The sequence below is a fragment of the Taudactylus pleione genome, unplaced genomic scaffold (genome assembly GCF_031769625.1).
Source record: "Taudactylus pleione unplaced genomic scaffold, aTauple2 ptg000437l, whole genome shotgun sequence".
Taxonomy (NCBI): Eukaryota; Metazoa; Chordata; class Amphibia; order Anura; family Myobatrachidae; genus Taudactylus; species Taudactylus pleione.
Window position 1 is genome coordinate 4,949,959 of NW_028284839.1, and position 25,843 is coordinate 4,975,801.

Below are 25,843 nucleotides of genomic sequence, written 5' to 3' on the forward strand. Positions count from 1 at the left end.
GACCCCCCTAAAGTTGTAAAAACATGGGGGAACACTATGGGTACCCCCGTTATAGCCTTTAATTGAAAGTCGGGGATTTAAATAGCCGCAGCAGGTGTTTTTTTCCCGACATTGAAGAAGTGTTGCAGAAGAGCACTTAGGTTATTTTTTTTCATTTTTTAAGTGGTCCCATCAAATTTGGGGTACATGAAAATGGGTGCTAGCATATTTTGATGTCCCTAAAGTAAGTTTTTAAAAATTCTGCATTTGTGCACCTGCCGCTATAAATCTATTCTAGAAAACACCTGCCGCATACTTGCAGAATAGCCCTGAACCTATTTCCCTATTGTTAAACAATTTTTTCCCATTTTTTTTTCACCCCAATTTTTACATTAATTTTTTGGGGTGTCCCTATTTTTTTAAAAAACTTTTTTTGACACAGTTCTTTTTTAAATGTCATTCCTAGGGGTGCAGGCTATTTTTTTTAAGCCTGCACCCCTAAACCCCAATTCTGCACTTTTTTTCGACACCTATTCAATGGTGAAAAGTTATCCCCGTTTTTTATCAAAGACTTTTCAAAACTGCGATAAGTCTTTGATATTGAATACAGTATAAAACTAAAACCTGCGATAATGACGTCATAGCTCCGAAAACAATGTTATCGCACCCATATTGAATACCCCTGTAAGAGTGTAAGGTGCTCATCACTACTTGGTTTCCACCAAGTCTTAGACACATAGTAGTAGGGACTTATTCCAGAACCACCTTAATGCTAGTTCTAAAGGATTACACCAGTCAAGTGGTACTGTGAACTGTACTGTGGAAATGCAGGTACTCACACAGGCCTGATGCTAGGTCTGCACGGAAGTCAAAATACAATTCAGAGGTCAGGCCAGACAAAGATCTAGAGAACAGGTAGGTCGAATACAAATAAATAAATTAGCAAGGGTCAGGGCAGGCAGGGATCCAGAGATCAGTCAGGTCCAGTGCAAGGGTTAGGCATGACAATGATAGCGAGAGTAATCCAAGTGTAAATCAGCAGGTTGTTAACACAGGAACTGCGTCACTGCACTTATATTTGGCACAGCAATCAGGAGATTCCTACATTACAAAGTACAGGGAGCCAATCAGGAGACTACTAGCCCCCGCTGCTAAGCGGCGTCCATGGCGACTGAGGAGTGGGAAAGGAAAAAGATGATTGTGGTGAACTTCATCATGAAAATCAGAGAACGTCTAAAACAAAAGTGTATTGAAAAGAAACAGTCAAGTGAAACTTTAAAGACTTTTATATTCCTAGAGCACTTTCAAGTCCATATAAAGAAATGGAAAATATGGTGGAAGTGAATGTGTTTACGGCAGGCTCTTCTCCAAAACTGAGCTTCTGTGTGAGCTGAGCACATGCTAGGAACACCGGCATACACTTTATGTACTGTGATAGAGTTACACAGTCTTCCATGGCAGAGGTAGACAGTAGCCCGGGCATTTCACAAACTCTTGTTGAAGAAAACTGGCATGGAATCACACCTGGGCTTTGCTGGGAACCTTGTGAAAGAGACCACATAGTAAGTGGAAGATTCTAGGATTCTGAGGAGACAAGACTGAACTTCGGGTCTCTGGGTAAGGTGTGATGTTTAACGCAGGCTAACAATGGGCATCATTCCATGAATGGATTTCCTAGCATGATGCGTGTTGGTGGGAGAACAGTGCTGCCCGGGGTTTACGTCCTTCAGACACTGGAAAACTAAATGGCAAAACGGATGGAGCAAGATATAGATAAATGATGGAGATACACCTGCTGCAGTCTGTAAGAGACCTACATTACTTCCAACATTTACAATCTAGGAATCAGGACAGGGCATGCAGCCATGCCATGATCCGGGCCTGGCTGCATCACAATGGCTTATAAAGCGTTAGGTTGCCTCTCTGCCACCTCCTCTCCTAACACCTTTCCCTTGCCATGTGCACCACCTCACCTAACACCTTTTCATTGCCATGTGCACCACCTCTCCTAACACCTTTTCATTGCCATATGCACCAGCAGGAGGCGTGTGCATCACTTGCTCACTGCTGCGCTGCTCATAGCACAAACCCACAGTGGTGAAAGGGAGATACCTCCCAAGTTTCCCACTACAGGACAAATAAGTCAGCGAGTGGAACAGAACCATGGTCACACTGGCAAATGTCAAAAGGGTTGATGGCCTCATGGGCCGTTCAAGCATTCTAGATGCCTGGCCGAGCAGCTCCGCATCCTGGTGCGATGCTCAGCCGGCATGATTAGACGGGGTTTGAGTGAGGCCACTCCCCCGTCACGCATGGCACGCCCACATGATGCAGGGCCTATTTTAAGCCCCCAGTCTGTCTCTGTACAGAGTCCTCAAATTGAAACTTTCTTGTCTAAATTCGGACAGTCGGGAGGACCTCGGGGTATGGAGAACACTGTTTTTCGGAATGTAGTCATCCTGGCAACCCTGACCTCCAACATCTAGACGGCAAGTATGGGGGTTAGGGGTTGGGTTAAGCACTAGGGCAAGGGTTAGGCTATGGAGGTGAGGAGGCTTATGCTGTGCAGGGGGGGGGGAGAAGGTTAGGTTTAGGCAACGTTGGTTAGGACAACTTACAGACAAGTGTCGGTATCCTCCTAACCCTGTCGGGATCCCGGCGTTGGGATTCTGACCCCCGAAATCCCTAGCGCTGGCATCCCGTACCAACCCCTTATTTTCCTACCCAAAAGATACAGTACAAGCCACATTGGAGCGTAAATACAAAAGCCATTCCCCAAAATGTGTAATTTGTGAATTTTTAAAAATTCCGAAGTGATGAATACTTTTTATAGCTATTGTGCACCTGTAAAACAGAAACACAAAGTTCTAGAGAAATGCAGTCATTGTCTATTTCAAAACTGACCACAGATCCAAGACACATGAGACATAGGATCAATTTTATCCCCCTATTTATTAATGTGCCAGTGGATAGAAAATCTTTGTACGTGTACAGAAAATCCTCGCTGCAGCCGAGTTGCGGATGAACTATTCACCTTTACGTTTCGGTCTAACATCGAAATCTGAATTCTATCTATAGATGTGGCACAATCAAGAGGAGACCTTTACTTACAGCAGCCGTGACAGGCGCAGGCAATCAGCACTTTCAGGGACGCGTTCAGGTGAAAGTGAATCTCGCTACATTTTTAGCATGAAAAAGAAAGGTGTGACTGTATTCATTCCAACCATATGTTTTGCATAAAGACATTGAATATTTCTTTTAGGATACATTGCTGGTCTTCAATCAAAAGGAGCATAGCTTTGATTATCGTTTTATGTCATTTAAATTCTATCTAGAGGTCATCTGTTATACCACTTTCAGACAGAAAATGGCAAAAAACACGGCTTTTACCTGGCAGTTGCATGCCAGGTTTTTTGCCATTTTCTGTCTGATACCCCTTTCACACTGAAAATGAAATTACCGGGTGATTCACTTTTAACCGGTTATTTGCTAAACAACCTGGGATTTTTCACTGTGTGAAAGGGTCATCCCGGGTCTCCGACCCTGCAAAAAGTCAGGGTCGGAAACCCGAGAATTTAGTCCCGGGTTAACCCTTTTACACAGGGAAAAATCCCGGGTTGTTTAGCAAATTACCGAGTAAAAGTGAATTACCCAGTAATTTCATTTTCAGTGTGAAAGGGGTAAAAGTCACCTATAGTGACTTACAGGCGACCCCCAGGGGGGTGTAATACCTCTGAGCGCATGCTCACAGAGTGGATGTATGCATTTGCGCCTATGACGGTTTGCGCGGTTGTGGCACTTATGTCCAGACCGGATCACAGATGAGATATGCCTGAGTAATAAGCTGGGTACACACTATATGGTGAACGATATATCGCTTGGATCGTGCAGTGTGATGTATCGTTACATTGTGTTGTCCCATCGCTGGGTATAGTGTATACTCAGCATGCCTTGTGGGTGGTCAGGTGCAAATATTGGATGATTGGTATTGGCTGCTTGTGACCATGCCGCTGTCACTGATTGGTGCTTTTTTTTTTGTTGATGGCACATACTGTATTATACATTTGTGTTGGTGGGTTTTTTTTTTAGTACACAAGATGGACACAAATGTCTTGATGTGTGGCGTAAGTCAGGCGCATATTCTACTGTCACCGGCAGGCATCTTAAGCAATTTGGCATTTGGTATATGCATACAATTTTAGCTTTTTTAATGGACGCAAACTGCGCCTGCAATATGGGCGAAAATTACGCCAGGCTCATTTTTTTACATTAAAAGGGAAAATCATGCCTTTTTTAAAAAAAATAAAAAATTTGATCCTGAAAAGTCGATTTACAATGGTTATCATTAACTCTCCTGCTGCCTTAGCACCAAAGAAAGTTGTCTCTATCCTATCCACTTGTGAGCTGGATATTTCACTTTACATGAATCAACTCAGTTTGAAAAGATTATACAAGTTGAGTCTCCCATATCCAAATATTCCGAAATACGAAATTATTTTGGCATGACTGAGATAATGAAACCTTTGATTTTTGATGGTTCAATGTACACAAACTTTGTCTAAGGCACAAATTATTACAAATATTGTATAAAATGACCTATAGGCTGTGTGTATAAGGTGCATATGAAACATAAATGAATTTCATTTCTGTACACAAACTTTGTCTAAGGCACAAATTATTACAAATATTATATAAAATGACCTTCAGGCTGTGTGTATAGGGTGTATATGAAACATAACTGAATTTCATTTCTGTACACAAACTTTGCTTGAGCCACAAAATTATTGAAAATATTGTATAAAATGACCTGCAGGCTGTGTGTATAAGGTGTATATAACACATAAATGCATTCTGTGTGTATATTTGGGTCCTATTCCCAGATATTTCATTATTATATGCAACTATTCCAAAATACGGAATATTCCGATATCCAAAATACCCCTGGTCCCAAGCATTTTGGATATGGGAGACTCAACCTGTAGTCCGAGCTCACCATTACTTATTCGCTACAGGCTTCCAAGACTATTGTTTCTTTTCGTACACTGGGCCTGATTCAGACCCGCTCGCAAGCATGTCGATGATGGCCTAGTACGCACGCGCTCGCATCCAAAAGGGGCGGCTGTCGATGTTGATAGCTGCCCCGTTTGGAAGGCGGGGAAGGGTGGTGGCTAAGCAAACGGAGGCGTTCCTACAGGAGCGCCTGCTGTTTGTGGGCGGCCCTACTGAGATCACTAGTGATATCAGTAGGTGGACTTCCTGCTCTAATAGTGCAGGAAGTCCACTGAGGCTTGCGGCAACGAGACCCTACCGCAAGGGTCTCGTTGCAGGCCCGATGGTCACGATGGTCTTGACCATCGCGACCATCATCATGGCCGCTGGCATAAGCTGTGGGTAGTAACCCACAGCTATGCGAGCGGCCAAGAGGCCGCAGCAAAAAAAAAAACACGCCCTGATTCAGAGCGAGCGCACGCTTTTTGCGAGCGGCTCTGAATCAGGGCCACTGTTATAACACTATTTCATCTCTCTGAAATTCTCTGTACCCTCGCGTGCTGCAGAATAGCTGATCATTTAACATGTAAGGGCTCATAAGCACAGGAGGATAACGCACGTTACAGCTTGGACAAAAGCTTGTATTTTGAACTAATTTTAAGAGAATTAGGGCTCTATTTATTATCATTATTTTTACTAAAATAAAGTGAAAAAGGGTGTTTTCACACCCTTTTCACATTATTTTAGTTTCACCTAAAGTTACTAATACCCCTTTCAGACATCTCGAGATTCCCGGGAATTTGGCCTGCCTCAGCCAAATTCCCGGGTAGCCCCGTCTGTCTGAAAGGTACCTACCCGGGAACACGTTCCCGGGTAGCCGCCCCTGCAATTGACCAGGGTTTTTCCCGGGACTTAAGTCCCGGGAAATTACCCTGCTTCTGTCTGAATGGAGCTACCCGGGAATTTACTACGCCCGGGCAGCACCCAGCAGCCTTTACATGTAGCTGACAGCGCAGAGCGTCCTATAGGACGCTCAGCGCTGCCGCTCACCACCCGCCCACACTTCCGCTGGACCACCACTACTGCACCTATTTCCCGGACATAGCAACGGGTGACGGGGTGAGATGCTGGCTCGCTGGGGGTTCTGCCTGCCCCGGCCACTGTAGAGGTGAGAAGCGGGGAGGGCTGCTCTGCTCTTCTCTGTGTCCATGATCAGTGCCAGGCAGGAGCCTTGTGTCCAGGGGCAGCCCAGCCAGAGCCCTGGGGATGGGGGCGAGCTGCCAGGGCACCCATGGGAGGTAGTTTGGGGACATGTTGGGAAGTGTTTCAAATGATGTGCACCCCCACATACACAGCATGCCAGTCACAGGGGGCACATAGTTGTGTGTGAACAGGGCCTGGCACCACTCACATCAGCTCCACCTCATCTTTGTGTCCAGCAGTTGCCATGTAATCTAAAAAACCCTGCTCTTGTCTGAAAGGGGTCTACCTGGGAATTTCCCGGGTAGACGTTGTAGTGTAAAACCAAATGCCCGGGAATTTGCACAGGAGAAATTCCCGGGTCTGAGCAGAAAATTTCCCGGGTCGTATGTCTGAAAGGGGTATAAAGGGCAATTGGAGTAGAATTTGTAAAATTCTACTCCAAGCCCTAATTATCACATTTTTAGTAAGCAGATCGCATTTCCCATAATTGTAATGGGAAATGTGATCTGGCCAAAGTTACTGAAAATAAATTATGGAAAAATACCTGGGGAGGCCCTGTGATAATAACGCCACCTGGTGATGGAGTTATCCAGGGTCTCCCCCGGTTACCGGACTCCTGCTCCACTCTAGCAGGCAGAGCCGAGCCCAGAGCCAGCCCCAGTGATCAGCTGTGTGGTCTTAACAGACACACTGATACACTGCTAAAAAAAAAAAAAAAAAAATTGTAATAAAAATAACTTGCCAGAGTACAGGGACCGGAGATCGGGTTCCGGTGATGTCCTCCCTCCGGTTAGCTGGTCTCCCATCCTGCACTGGGGCCCGGTCGTCACCTGGCTGGGTCCCAGTGCAGGATGGGATGTCAGCTGACCAGAGCCACGGAGGACATCACCGGAGCCCGGTCACCGATGGTAAGTGCATGGGTCGTGATCGCGGGGGGCGGGGCTTAGCGGCAGCCGGTCAGCGCATGCGCGGGCACTTCACATGGTATTTTTTGTGAAAATACCGTAAAAAGTGTGTGGAGAGGATTCGCAGGGACAGATCTCTATAGCAAGCTCTGTCCCTGCAAGGGATTTTTAGTAAATCCCTGTGATACTGGCTGAATTCGCAATGTGAATTCAGGCCCTGATTTAGAGCCAGACGCTCTGACAAAGCGCTCGATCTGAATCAGGGGGTCTTTTTTTTTTTAATGGAGCGGCCGCTCGCATTGCTGTGGGTTGCCACCCACAGCTAATGCGAGTGGCCAGGATGATGGTCGCGATGGTCAAGACCATCGCGACCATCGGGCTTGCGACGAGACCCTTGTGGTAGGGTCTCTTGGTCGCAAGCCCCAGAGAGCTTTCAGCTCAAACAGAGCTCTGGGAACGTCTCCATCTGGGCAGCCACCCCCCCCGATCCGCCCTCCAAAGGGGGCGAGCTGTCACTCAACATCGACAGCACGCCCCCTTTGGTGCGTGCCCGTCGCTATCCGGGTCTCGCGCATGCGCACGACGGAGCCGGCTCCATCGTGCGCATGCGCTCTCGGCCACCATCGATCTGTTTGCAAGCGCCCAGCGCTTGCGACCGGGACTGAATCAGGCCCTCAGCCAGTCACTACAATCTGCATTCAAAATGAGGATTGTAGTAAATAGATCCTTTAGAAAGACACTGTGTTAAAATTAGTTCAAAGCCTCCCTGCAGCATAGAGTTACGCACTTAATAAGTACTTCAGCGTATTGCACTGCTTCCATCCACTGCTGGTAATGTCCAAATTGATGCTCAGCAAACTGAACTAAATGGCTGTCAGACAGTGTGTGTGCAGGTCACGTTGCTTCCCTTGAAGGCTAAAGACTAAAAAAAAAGTTGCTAATAATATTTGCGAAATCATCCCATAACAAAATTTAAACCATACTCACCTACTCCGGGATACTCCCGATTTTTCTGGAAGTCCCCCGGGCCGCTGGAAGAGTGAGTGGATCCCCCACATCCATCAAACTTCCTAGTGAAGAAAGCAGGATGGGGAGACCAATACTGAGAATCGCGGGTCTGTAGAGAGGAGGCGGAGTCAATATGACGCGATTCTAGAAGAATTACATCATTTTAGCTCGTCCCCGTGGACCCGTTGCATTTAGTTGTGATGGGGGCGGGGCTTAATGTGAAAAGCCCGGCCCCTGATTGGTCATCTGCATCTCTCTCTGGGCAAGTATGATTGAAACAGACATATTTCAGCTAACATGTAAAGAAAGGACAGCGATAGGGTGAAGTTGACATCCCGGCAGGCAGGATGCTGGCGCAGGGAATCCCAACAGCAGTTGGAATCCCGGGGCCAGGATCCCGATAGTAAGTTTTAGGGTTAGGGGGAGGTTTAGGTATTAGGGGGAGAGTTAGGCTGCAGGGAGGGGAGGTTCGGGATAGGCTGTGGGAGGGGAGTTAGGGTTAGGCCGCAGGAGGGGGAGGGCTAGGCTTAGTCTGCAAGAGGGTTAGGGTTAGGCTGTGGGAAAGGTGGGTTAGGGTTATGGGGGAGAGTTAACGGTTTGGGTTAGGCAACTTACCTTTGGGCGTCAGGATTCTGACTGTTGCGATGGCGCTGTCGGTATTCTGACTGCTTACATCCCGACCGCCAGGTTCTTGTAACCCAACCCGCAGTGATACTCTGATACACTTCAGGGTCAGCAATGCATGGCCGCCTAACCTTCATTGGGGCTGCACATTACTTTTAGTGTCAGTAACAAGTTCAATCAATATTTTTAATGACAGAAAGAGATGCCTATCTGTACTAACATCAGAAGTCTTTTACACAACTACAACAAATCTGACAACAAAGCAGGAATAAGCTGGTGAAGGCTGGGGTGGAAGGGGGGGGGGGCGCTGAGCTAGGAGAATTACAGTGCCATAGATACCACGGTACAGTGCATGAGCTGAGATAACATAATGGGACCGTAAGACATTTTAGCTTTGTTTAATTGTGCTTAGCACATGGGAATCTATATGCTAGAAATTGTTAGGGGTTTTTTTTTAAACTCTTTTTATTGCTTTTCAAACACTGATGGGAAACAAAAAGGGAGATCAGGGAAGAATAGGACAATAGGGGAACAGGAGTTACACCCCCCGCTAGAAAAAGTTTGGTGCTGGTTATGAAAATTACAGGGGATCCCTACGCTTTTGTCCCTTGTATTTCCAGAACCAGATCAGAGCCCACTGCTGGTTGCGCTAAATACAGGGGATCCCTACATCACTTGTCCTCTGTATTTTGGCAACCAGGGCTGGTTCTGAATAGCCTGGTGCTGGTTGTTCTTAATACAGGGAACCGCTATGTCGTCCCCTGTATTTAGCACAACCAGTACTGGGTCTCCAAAGCCCGGTGCTGTTTTTTTTTTTTTGGTGAAGGGGGGGGCATGCTGTTTTATTTAAATATTTTTACACAGGTTTTCATTTTTTTGAAACACAGAAGCACAGACAGATCTCATTGATCCGTCCGTATCTGTGTCTGCCATTGAATTAGCCACAGAATTGAGTTGTCAGTGATGGTTAAGTATGTTGAGATGTGAAACTTGAATTGAAAAAGGTGTTCTATTTGAGATTTCTATTTGGCGTCTTTTGCAGCCGATTTGCACTATATTTCGCCCGTTATAATAAATACGAATCCTTAGTAAATGTGAAGGTCCTATTGATGTCTATGGCAAAAGACTGCAGAGTTAGTACGATGGTGTATGTGTCTGAAAACATGTTACCGTCCGAGTTTCAGGTGTTGTCGGACAATTTTTCAGTTTCGAATGAAGCCAAGTCGGTTAGAGGTTAGCCTTTAGTTAATTCCGAATATGCAGTTCTAGGCCGATTTTTCCGCATTCAAGCTTAGTAAATTTACCCCTTATAGTTACATAAATAGATAAGGGCATACGCGCACGCAGGGGGGGTTTCCGAGTACCTAGAAACCCCCCCTGCCCGCCACTACATCGCAGCGCAGCTTAGCAATATATATATATTTTTTGTAAAGCGATCTGTGTGAGTCGGCAACTGTACCTGGCTGAGCTGGCTGTAGGGGGAGCTGCAGCATTAGCGCGTAGCTCCTCCCGGGCAGTTTCCAATTCCCATGGGGGCACCACATTGTGGGAGGCTGAGAGATCGTGATTCGGATCCTCCTCAGAGACAGTGACCGGCGCTCTCTCCCGCAGGTGGGTGTAATGTATTACATGTGGGGTGAGCCGGTCTTTAATAAGCCATGCCAGCGCTGTATTTATATGACTGAATTTGTGTCAAGTGAGAGGTGTGTTTGTGTCAGTGTGTAGTTCAGTGTATGTGTGCCGGCTTTGTCAGTGTGTATGTGTGTGACTCTAGGCTTTGTCAGTGCAGTGTGTGTATGTGTAAAGGCTTTGTAAGTCTGTGTGTGTATGTATGTGTGTGTGTGTATAGGCTTTGCCAGTGCAGTGTGTGTGTATGTATGTATGTATGTATGTGTCAGTGTGTGTGTGTGTGTATAGGCTTTGCCAGTGCAGTGTGTGTGTTTGTGTGTGTATGTATGCATGTATGTATGTATGTATGTCAGTGTGTGTGTATAGGCTTTGTCAGTGCAGTTTGTGTGTCTGTGTCAGTGTGTGTGTGTAGTGTTTATCAGTGTATGTGTGTGTATAGGCTTTGTCAGTGCAGTTTGTTTGTCTGTGTCAGTGTGTGTGTTGGCTTTGTCAGTGTGTATAGTGTTTATCAGTGTGTGTGTGTAGGCCTTGTCAGTGCAGTGACTGTGTGTGTCAGTGTGTGTAGGATTTGTCAGTGTGTATGTGTGTGTGTAGTGTTTATCAGTGTGTATGTGTGTGTGTAGGCCTTGTCAGTGCAGTGAGTGTGTGTCATTGTGTATGTGTGTGTAGTGTTTATCAGTGTGTGTGTGTGTGTAGGCTTTGTCAGTGCAGTGAGTGTGTGTGTCAGTGTGTGTCTGTGTCAGTGTGCGTGTATATATCCCTGTGTATGTTTGCAGTGTGCCTTTTTTATTTCTTCAAGGAGCTGAAAAGCTCCACATAAATATAGTCAAGTAGACGGCACTCTAAATAACGTTCTACAGCTGGGGTGCAGAGCGCTCAGTCTTGATCATACAATCAGATACAGGCAGCGCTTCTCGGGTACTCAATAATCCAAGCTTGTTAATGCAATTATTACATATTTCGTCAAGACTTTGCCAAAATATGTAATAAATTCATCTGAAACGTTGTACAGTAATGGATTAACAAGCCTGGATTATTAGTACCCGAGGAGTGCTGCCTGTATGTGGTTAGATTTTTTGCCATTGGTTTTGTAACCAAGTATTGGAAACCCCCCTTTTAAAACCCTGCGTTTGCCACTGAAGGTGCATGGGGAAGGAGGGAAGACGCAGCACTGGAGCAAGGAATATTCATCTGGACAATAAAGGAACTCAAATAATGGTGATGAATGTGATCAGTAATGTAAAAGGCTCTGTATTGACATATATTGACAAAGGTGCTCCCAGAGAGTTACCGTATATACTCGAGTATAAGCCGAGTTTTTCAGCACAAAAAATGTGCTGAAAAAGTACCCCCTCGGCTTATACTCGAGTCAAGTGTAGCGCTGACCGGACGGAGTTCGGTCAGCGCTACACACTGCCAAACACACAGCCGCCGGAGCCGGCAGCTGCGTGTTTGGTGTAATCAGCAGCCGCTGAGAGTCTGTCAGACTCTCAGCGGCTGCTGCTGCTCCCACTTTCTCTGACAGCAGAGAAAGTACTTTTGTTCTTTCACTGTGCCGCAGGATAGGGACTCTCATTCCCAGTCCTATACATAAGTAAGACTGGCAACAGTAGATCCCTGTACTGGTAAGTACACAGGTACTTCCTTTTCCATCTGCAGCTACATTTATAGGGGACATGATAATTGTATTGTCTGCTTAATGAGAGATGTCTCAAACCTATTTTCCCATCTAGAGATAGACTAATTAAGTCTGTGGTGTTACTGCATTTAATTACTAAAATATTGATGCAGTGACTTATGCATGAATTTATGACAATTTTTGGCAATATATGTGATAATTTCATCATTCATCATTATTTCTTTCTGGTGTTTTACATCAAGATAGGAGACTGATTAATAAGATTTACCTGAAACATTTGTCGTTAGTGCTGATTGTTATTCTTGACTTTCATTATAAGCATCTTTTCTTATGTATGAATTTATTTATTTATTTTCACATATTTCTTTGATGCCTAGCACTTTTGAATGCATTAATTTTGACGATCCTGCTCAGGTTCACATTATATTACACGGACACTCTTTATGTGTGTTACAAAGAGTTGTGAACTAGTCTAGACACATTAGAGTGGTGCCTTGCATTGAATAATACTTTATTGAATAGCACATGCGGATGTTGCAAATGTCATACACACTGGTAGGACACTCAGCATTCAATATAATTTTGATAAATCTTTGCACTGTTTTGCACGTAGCACTTTAGCAGATTTTTGACTAGATAATTGTCTGTCTTTACATTTATCCTATAGGTCAATTGTATAATTATATGTTACCGTTGCCGTCAATCAGTTTTTTGAGCATCACATATTGCTACCTTGGAATAACAATTAGCTTAATTACTTAGGTAAAATCCAACAGTAGTTTTTTACTACTACCAATTTGTGGTTCTTACACTACTAAGTTATAGCTCTATGTATTCTTGAACATTTACTGTGTTTTTTCATGTCTTGTTTTGTTTGCCTCCCTGTTTACATTTGAATTTTCATAATTTTTATAAATTATTAAAAGTAAATATTTAACAAATCCTTTGATGACATTCATGAGAGTCTACTTTTCTTTTCTCTTTTTTTACCCTTATAGTCACAGTATGCGATGCGCTCTGTTTGCTGTGTCTGGAGAGCAGCAGGCAGATGTCGCAGTACGGAATGAATGTGGCACTTTACAGGAAATGATTTTGGTAAATATTATTGTTAATATCCAATCTGTAAACTGATGTCCCAGATGCCAAGACACAAATGACTGACAAGGGACCTAAATCACTCATAATCCAAATAAAGCAGCTGGAGGAATTAGAGACAGGCTGTGCAACATGGATGATTTCATCAGAGCATTTAGGGAAAGATTAGGCGCGGTCACAAACCATAAGAAACATCACATAAAACTGGCAGGTTAATCTGGACTTTAACCGGGCTTCCCTACAATCCCGTAAAACCTATTGTGCGCTAATCCCTTGTTAAGTGCTGTTCAGGTCTATACAGATTACTAAATAGGAAAATTATCCTTATCCAGTGTTAGCCCACTGGGTAGGAAAGGAGAAGAAGAGGAGGAACAAGTGTTAAGAATGAGCCAAGTTATGCTCGTGACTTACTGTCAGGTCTAGACAAAGGATTGTGCATTTAGCTATATGGTTCCACACAGTTTGATGTGGAGTGTGAGCTGCCATATGAGTCTATGGGGGGGGTATCAAACCTTCTAGAGGACAAGTGGAGGTGTTACCCATGGCAGCGATTCTAGATATCGTTTTATAGATAGTACTAGATAAATGATAGCTAGAATCTCTACTTGTCCTCTTTAGAAGGTTTGATAAATCTTCCACTATATGAGTGTGAGGCCAGTCATGTAACTGATGTTAAGACACACTGTTCTGTATAGTGGACACATGGCTGTTGCCATGGTGATAGCATTGGATGTTGTCTTTCACCATGGGCCTTATTTATCAACGAGTTTTAACATCCACAACGAGCAGGGGCGTCGGAATGATTTTATGGTGGGGGGCAACATTAAATCGTTCTGGCGCCCGCTCCCACCCTCCTCTTTCTACCTCTTTAACCTAAGCGGCGGCAGCTGACAGTCGGGGGACTGTGCTTTATAGCAACAGGGTGCAGAGCCCCTGCACCGCACAGAGAAGGTGTAATGTGCGGTGTTTTAACTTACACCTCCTCCATGCGGACTGTCTGAGGCCGCCGCTCTTTTGAAATGTTTGGGGGAGGCGAGCTGCCCCCTTTCCCGCGTGTTCTGATGCCCATGACAATGAGTGATAAAATTAATTGTGTATGATAAAAGGTGCGCCAGTCAATCAGCTCCCAACTGTCATTTTTCAAACAGATGACAGGTGGGAGCTGATTGGCTGGAGCACCATTATCATATCAACAAGTTTCATCACTTGTTGTGAATGATAAAATCCGTTGATAAAAAGGCCCCCATGTAACATATGGTCTTTATAAATTAGTTTATTGCATTGTAGGTGATGTATTTGCTATGTATTAGTAATTAATTAATTGCTAATTAATTAATTGGTAGTAGTAATAATAATAATAATAATAATAATAATAATAATAATAAAACATGCTACAACATTTTTCTTCCATATGACAGAAAACAATTTACACATAATTATATACTTTGGCAAAAATGGAGACATGACATTCAATAGGCTGTCCACTTATGCCATATTTATGTCCTTCCCTTCTCATGTAGATAATGGGTAGGGGGTCTCTTATTTATACCTCCACTCTCACCTACAGATAGGAGATGAACTGCACTACTTACCGGGTGACAGTTGCTGCAGTTTTTTTCAGCAGGACGTTTCAGTCCATCTTTTTGGCCATTGTGTTTTTTTTTTCTGTGGGGCCCAATGAGTTTGTTTTTGTTCTGTGTGAGCCATTGAGTTTTATTTTATTTTTTTCTGTGGGGCCCAATGTTTTTGTTTTTGTTCTGTGGGGGCCACTGTATTTTATTTTTTCTGTGGGGGGGCAATGTGTGCGTTTGTTTGTCTGTTGGGGCCGTTGTCTGTTCTTTTTCCTGTGGGCGGCCAATTTCTGAGTGTTTTTTTCACGTGGGGGCCAATGTGTGTGTTTTTTCCCCGTGAGGGACTTATGATGTGCCTTAAATATGTTAAAATCTTCCCCAGGGTGCCACGAGTTGAAAAAGATTGAAAATCACTGCTCTAGGGGGCAACCCTCCCCCATTCCTTAAAAACAACCCAGCAATGCTGTGTGTGCTAGAAGCAGGACACTCTGAACAAGTTCCAACAGTCACGGCTGGGACAAAAGTCCTTACTGACCTCAGGACAGTGCCCTAAACCAATGTCTCTATGATAAAAAAAAAGAATACCCCTTATTATGTACAGTATATTCTTTTAATACCCTCCATCTTGGGAGAAATAACCCCTGTTGGGACAGAGGGCCTGATTCAGAGGCGCTCGCTGTTTGCGAGCGCTCGCTCTCAATCAGTGCGGGGTTTTTTTCGGCCTCCAGGCCGCTCGGTAAGCTGTGGGTGACCACCCACAGCTTTTGCGGGCGGCCTGGCGATGGTCGCGATTATCGTGACCATCGGGCTTGCTAGGAGACCCTGTTGTAGGGTCTCGACTCTCGCAAGTCCGAGTGGACTTCCTGCTCTAATAGAGTAGGAAGTCCACTGCTGACATCACGAGTGATGTCAGTAGGGCCACCCACAAATGCCAGGCGTTCCTAAAGGAATGTCTGCATTTGTGTAGCCATCCCCCCTCCCCGCCTACAAAACGGGATGATCTGTCAATCAACATCGACAGCCGCCCCGTCTTGTAGCGAGACCCGTTGCGACGGAGCTGCCGTTGCACTACAGGTCTCGCGCATGCACACGCCGGAGGCGGCGCATGCGCAGTCCGGGACCATTGACCCGATGTGTGCTCGCGAGCGGGTCTGAATCAGGCCCAGAATTCTATGCAACTAAAGTGGAAGAGACAGATTCACAGGTGTTTAAAAACAAAGGTCGCTCCTGCAATTGCAAAAGTCAGACAGACTTTTAAATGTGATTTTATATGACTATAATGGGTCCGCCTAATATAATCAAATAGTAATGAAGCCGTTACCATGTCAACTTTAGAGAACATATTTATGCAGAATGTTTGTCAAGAATCTCTAATGATAATCACTCAGTGACTGGGTGCCAGAACGTTCCTGACGGGGATCGTGTGATGAGGGAGGAAAGCATGTCAGCACAGCATGGAAATAGGTTAATTACATTCTTAGTTGGCTATCCTAAAAAGTGATTTCTTTGGCACAGGACATGTATAAATTACCCTTAGAAAGAGGAGATTGAAAACCAAGAGAGGTGCCAAACAAGCCTTTCTAATATAAGACAACACGTGCCAGCAGGGGGGTCCTAGTTTGCCGTGGTTCAGAAGCATCTAAGTAACCTACAATGGTGCAAGCTGCAATTACGTATGCTCTATCCACCCTCAGCCTTGTCTTCTAATACTGTTTAGGTTTTAAATCTTTTTATGTATTACCCGTTATTTATATCACGCACACATATTCTGCAAAGTCTTACAGGGGATATTTCACATTGGTTCTTGCCCCTCTGGTTTACAATCTATATTCCCTACCACCTAGACACACAAACACCGGGGATTCTGTCAGAAGTTAATTAACCTACCAGAATGTATTTACAGTATGGGAGGACTCCGGAGTACACGCAAGCACGGAAAGAACATACATACTCCGCTCATTTAGGGCCTTGTCAGGAATTGATCAGCTTCAGCGGTGAATCCACAGTCAGCCAATCAGAGGCTGCTAGCTACTGCCAGTGACAGTCATGTCATCTGTGTTATTAGCACCAGCCCTCAGACATTCGTAGCTCATTTGGCTTTCATGTTGGATGAGGAGAGATCCTGCGCTGCCTCCATCCATAGTGCCAAACAGGTAACTGAGCCAGTGGTCTCTAGGACCTGCCAGAGCTCAGAAGGCGGACATGTGCTACTGAGCGCCTTGTTCAAGAGTCTTTCCTCCCTTCCGTTCTTCGTTAGTGGAGGCACCGCTGAGACTCTCCTATAACAGCAGTCATGCAGTGCCTACTAGAAGCCCGAAAGGGGATGTAGTCTGCATCCCGGTGCGCGGGATGCAGACGGTCAAATCATCGGTGCCATAATCACAACAGCGTGGGGATCCCAGCTCCAGAATCCCAACTGCTGGCATCCCAAAGGTAAGTATCGGGGGTTAGAGGAAGGTTAGGTTTAGGGTCAGGGGTTAGGCACCAAGGGGGGAGGGTAAGGTTTAGGATGCGGGCAGGGGGAGGTTAGGTTTAGGCACTAGGGGGGAGGGTAAGGTTTAGGATGTGGGGATGGGGAGGTTAGCTTTGGGATGTGGGGAGGTTAGCTTTAGGCACTAGGGGGAGGGTTAGGCACTAAGGGGGAGGTTAGGTTTAGGATGTTGGGTGGGGGAGGTTAGGTTTAGGCACTAGGGGGGAGGTTAGGTCTAGGCACTAGGGGGGAGGGTAAGGTTTAGGATGCAGGGAGGGAGAGGTAACGCAGTTCCGCCTCATTCCGGCCCACTTTAACCCCTGCTAACATCTATCCATCCATCCATCCAATATACAGTGGTAAAAATGGTCCTAGAGAAATGGTGGAATCACGCCCCACCCCTCGGAACTTCTTCAATAAAGTGACAGTGCACGGCGTAGGCGCGCACCAAAAAGGGGCATGGCCTAAAAAGAAAGGGGCATGGTCACACAACAGTATCCCCAATTCAAATTACGCCACACAGTAGCACAATCTTATTCACATTACACCGCACATAGTGCCCCTGATTCACTTTATACCACATAGTAGTGTCCCTTACTCATGTTATGACACACAACAGTGCCCCTTATACACAATGCCCATTGCCCCTAATACACATACTGCCCCCAGTAGTAGTGCCCCTTATACAATGCCCACAGCAGTAGTGCCCCTTACACATAATGCCCACAGCAGTAGTGCCCCTTATGCAATGCCCACTGTAGTGGTGCCCCCTACAGTAATGTCCACAATAGTAATGCCGCCTTTAGAAGTAATGCCCCTTGTAGTAATGCCCCCAATAGAAATGTTGCTGCAGTAATGCCCCCTGTAGTAGTGCCCCCAATTGTAATGTCCCTTTTAAAAATAATGCCCCCTGTAGTAATGTCCCCTGTAGAAGTAATTCCCCCTGTAGTAATGCCCCCTGTAATAGTGCTCCCTGCAGTAATGGCCCCTCTAATAGTGCCGTGCAAACACACACACACACACAAAAAACCCATAATACTTACCTTAACCCCGCTCCTGCGTCCGCTTGGCTGCTCCTCGGAACTATGAGAGAGACGAAATGACATCTCTCCCATAGTGCACACTGCGGGAGCTGAAAGCTGGAGCTCAGGAGTGAGCTCCAGCCGCTGGCGCTGTGGGAAAGGACCCAGGCACCCGCTGGTAACAATATCTTAGCGGGCGCCCGGAAAATGGATCCTCCCCGTGGCGCAGGGCTGAGGAAGGCTGGAGGAGGCGGAACTGGTTCCGTCTCCAAATAGAAGTGAGGAAATGCAGTTCTGCCCCGTTCCGGCGCACTTTAACCCCTGCTAATATCTATCTCCTATCTATCTCCTATCTATCTATCGATCTATTTCAAATATATCTATCTTATTATAAAGTTAGTGGAAAATGTACGTGAATTAAACACGCCACTAATTTCATAGGAGGTTGGTAGGTACTCAGAATAACAAAACCATTGTTCTTTCCCGTGGGTGGAATTTTGTGCAATCATTGCCAGAAAATCTTTTATGTTCAAGTGAATGTAATGCTGACATGAACGTGGTTGACAACTTTAACATGTGGTCAAGCATTATACAAGTCATGTGTCATCTTTGTCTGGGCCACACGACACTGGCTGCCAAGAGAAAGGTTGAATTCATTTAGCAGGAAGATACACGGTTTGTTGGAGCAGGAAGTCAAGAATAGAAGATTATATTGTAAACACCTAGCCAACTGCTTAAAGGCTATTATCGGGATGCAGTTCATTTACCGGTGTCTGGAAGGCTAGACGTCGGTAACTCGACGCTGGAGGCCCGACTCTGTCCTAAAGATAGGTGTCTAAATACCGACGCCCTTCTTTAGCCCAAGATGGTGAAATCCCGACGTCCGACATCCCTAACGAATGCAAGCAGGGACTGTAAGCTGCTACCCGCATGGGAAGGCTAGTTTTCGGCAACTCTGGGGGTTAGGCTAGGGGAAGGGGAGTTAGGGTTATGCGCCACTCGGGGAGGTTAGGGTTAGACACCCCCCAGAAGGGGTAGGTATATAGCGCAGGAAGGGGGGTTAGGCATCACCGGGAGGAGGTTAGGCACCACCGTTGGGGAGGTTAGGGTTAGGCACCACCAAGGGAGGGTTAGTGGGGGGAGAGGGGAGGGTTAGGTCTTCCAGCATCGGTATTTAGTCCGCCGGCAATACATCTGGCAGCATTACATACCGATTCCCTATCATTGCACTTCTATGTATATATGCATTGCTAAATACGGAGTTTTGTGCATGTGCAACTGTGCACTGTGACACAGATTTAGTTTGTGACAATGCACTTATATGCATCTCCGAATGTGCAAAGACTGAGCTGCCCACTGCCAGCATCCATAGATTCTGAAATACCACTTGGCGCGTCCTTAGACGCACCATCGAAACTTGCACCAGCCCTATGACAGGTCCATTTTTTCCATCCGAATATATTGTCTCCTAGGTCAGCGGTTGGGCTTCTGTGTCTGCAACCACTTTCACCGGGACATGCCTGCACACCCATAACACGCCCATAATACAGGCCATCTCCGTGCCTACGCTAAGACATCTCCCAGTAATTGCCTAGGAACGCCCATCACTTTTCCAAGACATTTAGGATACCGTGCGCCACAATCGCACCAGCGCCTTTGTGCAAATACTCTGTGGAACGAATACATGATAGGAGTTTCCTGGGACTTTTGCGCAAGCACTGTAGCAAATAATCACTCAATTAAGTGAACATCGGCAGTGCGTGTGGACCCTGAATCAGGCCCTCTGTGTGTATATGTGCAAATGAGTGACCATGCAAGTGTCAATGAGATTGTGCAGACCTACACATACATGCAACATACCTGCCTACTCTCCCAATTCGTCAGGAAGCCTCCTGTAAATCGTGTGGCGCTTCCATCACCCCTCCCCCGCAAAAGTAAGCAAGTAGCAGGGGTGGGGCCAAAATGTAGCAATTGCATGACCACGCCCCCGCTCCGCCTCTATTGCTGTGTAATATCCCCGGCCACGTGCAAGTAGCAGGGGTGGGGCCAAAATGTTGCAGTACCGTGACCACGCCCCCGCTCTGCCCCTATTGCCATGTAATATCCCTGGCCACGCCATGCCCCCCACGCTTGGCCGACCTGACTACCCTCCCAAACACAGGCCAGCCAATCAGCTCCCAACTGTCATTTTTCAAACACAGCCTGTGAGATGACAGGTGAGTGCTGATTGGCTGGCACCTTATCACTTTTCACTCTGTCTCCTAACACTTCTTAGTAAATAGACCCCACAGTCTCACAGTTGTGTACACTAGTCTCATGCTTATACGCGACCCCTAGATCACATTATACAGCACACTATGGCAGAGTTTGGAGATTTAGCACTTTCCGGGTTACATTTTGTTCTCTGCACGTAGATAACGTCAAATGCACAAAGCACCACATGTAATATAAATCCGGTGTCTCCTCACTCATTGGTGTGAATATAATTTGGGACTGGTGACGTGACAATCGTGCCTTTGCAAAGGCTACCTTTCCTCACACCCTGACGCACTGCTGGTTTGCAGTGGCGCCTCCAAGGACAAGAGAAGTCATTTTATACAGGGCGCTACACTGTCACCTGGGCAGGCTTCCTCCGGCCCAAACAGCGCCCATTCTCTCTCCTACATCACCATTGGGACATTTTTTGTGTGAATTAACCATACATCATTGTGGAAAAACTTTTTTCGGTTTATTTTATGTGAATGGTCCTATGTTTTGAGGAAAAACTATCACCATTATTATTTGTAGTTGAAAAAATCTGGAGCGCAAGTGAGATTGTTCAATTTTTTTTCTTTGAACCAATCAGATACTACTTAACATATATCTAGCACATTCTAGAAGATAATAGCTAGAATCTAATTGGTTGCTATGGGCAACATCTCCACTTTCAAAAACCCGCACTTTAGCAAATATACCCCTAGGGCTTGGGAGGCAGAATATACATTTGTTATTAACACCAATATTAAGTCAACATTTATTTCTGTGGCCATATAAAAATAGTGGACTCTATAGGAGTAACCATAACGAGAAATACTGCAGCAATAGTTTTGTTAAACCCAAGTGACATATTTCCTATTCTATTATAGCAATATCACAGTGTAATAAACATAACTTGTCTACTTAGCTACAGCTTAATTAATGTTATAACACGCGCACTGTTAATGATCAAAGATGAACTGAGCAGCACAGAAATTAAAAAATGATAGGCTTCATCTAATGAGAACATCTCTACTATTACCGTAATATCCTCATATCTCCATAGGACCATAAGTGGAGATTTATCTAAGCTTGGAGAGAGATAAAGTGGAAAGAGATAAAGCACCAGCCAACCAATCTGCTCCTGTTATGTTAGGTTGTGCTTGAAAAGTGGCAGTTAGGAGCTGATTGGTTGGTACTTTAGGGTACATGTACTAAGCCTTGGGGAGAGATAAAGTACCAACCAAGCAGCTCCTAATTGCCATTTTTCAAGCACAGCCTGTAACATGACAGTTAGGAGCAGATTGGTTGGTACTTTCTCTCCATTGTATCTCTATCCAAGGATTAGCACATCTCCCTCTTTATCTCTCTCAAAGCTTTGATACATCGATCTCCAACATTTTTCTTAAGCTATATATTATATTTTTACCTCATGTAACCAGGCCGGTGTCTCTTTCTCTCACAGTTACTGTACAGGTATTTCGGCCAGGAATATAAAATGTGTAACATCACAGTGGCCTCAAATATGAAACAAACCTCAGAAATGTTCTAATGTGAGAATGGATTAATAGGAAACCAAATGAAAGAGAAATACCTGCTGAAATCTCTACATGCCCCTAGTTTTCCCAGCATATGCACACTATGGGGGGGAGATGCATCAAACCTTCTAAACAGGACAAGTGGAGATGTTGCCCATAGCAACCAATCACATCACACCTATTATTTATTCAGCACAATCCATAAAATGATAGCTAGAAGATGATTGGTTGCTAGGGGAAGTTCTCCACCTGTCCTCTTTCGAAGGTTTGATACATCTCCCCTTATATAATGATAGTGGGGCATATTAATTTAAAGAAATTTGTTGGATAGTCCCCCTCTCCCCCTGGAGAAAAAACACCAGTTTCTGGGTATCTATAAAAAATTTCAAGCATCCCCTGGATGTATCTAGGGGAGACCGCAGCAGATGACACTAGCAGCCTTCATCTCTATTTACCAGAAAGGAATCCTTCGGATCACTCCCCATCAGCCCCCATGCCTGCCTGCGCACAAGGCTGGCTGGATCCGTACACAGAGAAGCAGAGTGACCGCGTGAGTCCGTATACCGGCAGAAGATTGCAAAATTCAAGCTAAAATAATTGAGAATTTAGCTGATTTTATCACATCCCAAAACGCATTAAAATGTGAGATGTGATAAATAGGACCCAATTACATATAACCTCAAGGCCAGTGTTCCTTTTCAACTTGAGCCTCCACTGGGCTCTGCCCATATAGCAGAAACTGGGAGATTCATGCGAAAAAACTCCCACACCTGCCAACAATCCCAATTAGAAGTTTTGGACACATTCAGCCACGCCCTCGCATCACCCAAGCCACACCCAACCCATGTAAACCACACCCAGACATGTAAAGGGACACCCATATTTTAGCCATCCCAGGCCAGTTGGTAGGTATGAACTCTCATGGTTTGGTAGATGCTCACCTGAGTCTACAACCAATGCTATGATGCCTGTAGAGTGCCAAAAGCAGCTTACTGGATGGCTGCCACATCTTGTACAATCTGCTGACTTGACAAAGTTTCACTGAGCAGCGTTTAGACCTACACTTCTCTGGGCTGTCCAGGAGAAGCATTGGACGCAGGCTAATGTGGGAGTGAGTACTGACTCCTAGTTAGGGGTAGAGAGATTACAAACAGAACTTCCTAAGGTTCTTCTATAATAGTAGCTAAGGCTCAGGAATTAGTCCTCATATCTGTTATCAAACACAGCCTGTAAAATAACAGTTAAAAGCTTATTGGTTGGTATTTTATCTCTGTCCACTTTATGTCTCTCCAAGCTTTGATAAATCTCCCCATAATTTCTTTATGAACACCAAGCACTGTAGATAGACATGACCTATTGCCACGCACTGTAGATAGACATGACCTATTGCCACGCACTGTAGATAGACATGATCTATTGCCACGCACTGTGGATAGACATGATCTATTGCCACGCACTGTAGATAGACATGACCTATTGCCACGCACTGTAGATAGACATGATCTATTGCCACGCACTGTAGACAGACATGACCTATTGTCACGCACTGTAGATAGACATGATCTATTGCCACGTACTATAGATAGATATGACCTATTGCCACGCACTGTAGATAGACATGACCTATTGCCATGCACTATAGATAGATAGACATGACCTATTGTCACGCACTGTAGATAGACATGACCTATTGCCACACACTGTAGATAGACATGACCTATTGCCACGTAGATAGACATGATCTATTGCCACACACTGTAGACAGACATGACCTATTGCCACGCACTATAGATAGACATGATCTATTGCCACGCACTGTAGATAGACATGACCTATTGCCACGTACTTTAGATAGACATGACCTATTTTCACACACTGTAGATAGACATGACCTATTGCCACGCACTGTAGATAGACATGATCTTTTGCCACACACTGTAGATAGACATGGCCTATTGCCAAGCACTATAGGCATGATCTATTGCCAAGCACTGTAGAAACTCATAACCTATTGCCATGCATTGTAGAAAGACATGATCTATTGTCACACACTGTAGATAGACATGACCTATTGCCAAGCACTATAGACATGATCTATTGCCACGCACTGTAGATAGACATGATCTATTGCCACACACTGTAGATAGACATAACCTATTGCCACACACTATAGACATGATCTATTGCCACACACTATAGATACACATGACCTATTGCCACGCACTGTAGATAGACATGGCATAATTGTAGAATACATACAGGCAGACCAATGTACATATACACATTCTCTGCAATATTTGACACACAGATGCATTACTTACCAATATCGGGAACCCCATTAGGAAGTCATATATAAATACAATCCCAGATATCAAATAGGTTATTTGAAGTGAAGTCTTAATGGGCTCAGAGCCATCAATGGATGACCTCCTCTTCCCGTGAGCATCCTCAACCACAATAGTGGGCACGTTGAACTTATTTTTGTCAATATTCTGCCCAGTTTGTATAGAAAATGTCTGAAAAAGGGAGATACCGATGCAAACCACGCCCACCACCACGCTGCCGCTGATCAGTAGGAGGAAGCATAGTCCAAAGCCCAGCCCAATCTCGGTAACGATGAAACGGCAATCCCCAGCGTAGAACCTCTGAGTGGGATTGTGCCATCCAACTGCAGGTAAGGTGGAAAGAATGAATGATACCATCCATATTCCCATCACTGTGTGCACCGCTTGCTTCTTCGTATTGCTTAACCTGTGGACAATAAATGCAATGTATAGAGAATGATTATATTAAACTATAGATGTATAGTGACTAAACTAAAATGCCTAGGATCACACTCGCACAAACACGCACCTGCCATTTCAGTTAGGAACCAAATAACCTATGCACACTGCAAATTCCACAATATCACCTTCAACACTCTCCTCCCACCATCTGTAAGTTCTTTGGGTTGAGCCCCCATAAAGCTGGAAAAACCCAGTAGTATAATGAAGTTGTAACATTAAAGGCTTATATTTATGTCTCAGACAGACAATTGTACTTTGTAGAAGTTAATGTATTGAACCTGGGAGTTGTGTCTTCTGTCTTTTCTGTGTTACCTGTTTACTATTAATTTACCTGATTGCTGATCCTCCCTGAATTGAACATACTTTCCATCATTTGACTGTTTGTTGACCACTCACTTGATTTTTCCAGATTTGCTGTAACCCAGATGGCTGACTAGGTTTGTGTTCCCAAGTTCCACCTCAAAATCACTATGTTCATAATTCCTTTCTCATTACTCATTATTTACATCCTTCCCTCCCATCATACAACCTCCTTCCTCATCATTCCATCATACCACTTATTCCTCATCATTCCATCTTACCCCATCATGCTAGTTTGTTCCTCATCATTCCACCCTCACTCCATCATATCACTTATTCCTCATCATTCCATCTCACCCCATCATACCACCTTATTCCTCATCATTCCATGATCGCTCCATCATACCACCTTATTTCTCATAATTCCATCTTACCCCATCATGCTACCTTATTCCTTACCATTTCAGTCTCACTCCAACATACCACCTTATTCCTCATCATTCCAAGATCACTCGATCATACCACCTTATTCCTCATCATTCCATCTCACCCCATCATGCTACCTTATTCCTCATCTTTCCATCTCACCCCATCACGCTACCTTATTCCTCATCATTCCCCCTCACTCCATCATACCACCTTATTCCTCATTATTCCACCCTCTCTCCATCATACCACCTAATTCCTCATAATTCCAAGATCACTCCATCATACCACCTTATTCCTCATCATTCCAGCTTACCCCATCATGCTACCTTATTCCTCACCATTCCACCCTCACTCCATCATACCACCATATTCCTCATCATTCCATCTCACCCCATGCTACCTTATTCCTCACCATTCCACA

General features: G+C 44.9%; 1 protein-coding gene across 1 annotated transcript in view; it reads right to left on the reverse strand.

The window, feature by feature from the left end:
- GPR153 (G protein-coupled receptor 153) overlaps window positions 1-25,843 on the reverse strand; it is a 119,113-nt gene that overhangs the window by 15,765 nt on the left and 77,505 nt on the right. Inside the window, exon 4 of the mRNA XM_088447719.1 lies at window positions 24,229-24,658. Within this exon, the coding sequence (XP_088303845.1) occupies window positions 24,229-24,658 (430 nt within the window). The remainder of the gene's footprint in view (window positions 1-24,228; window positions 24,659-25,843) is intronic.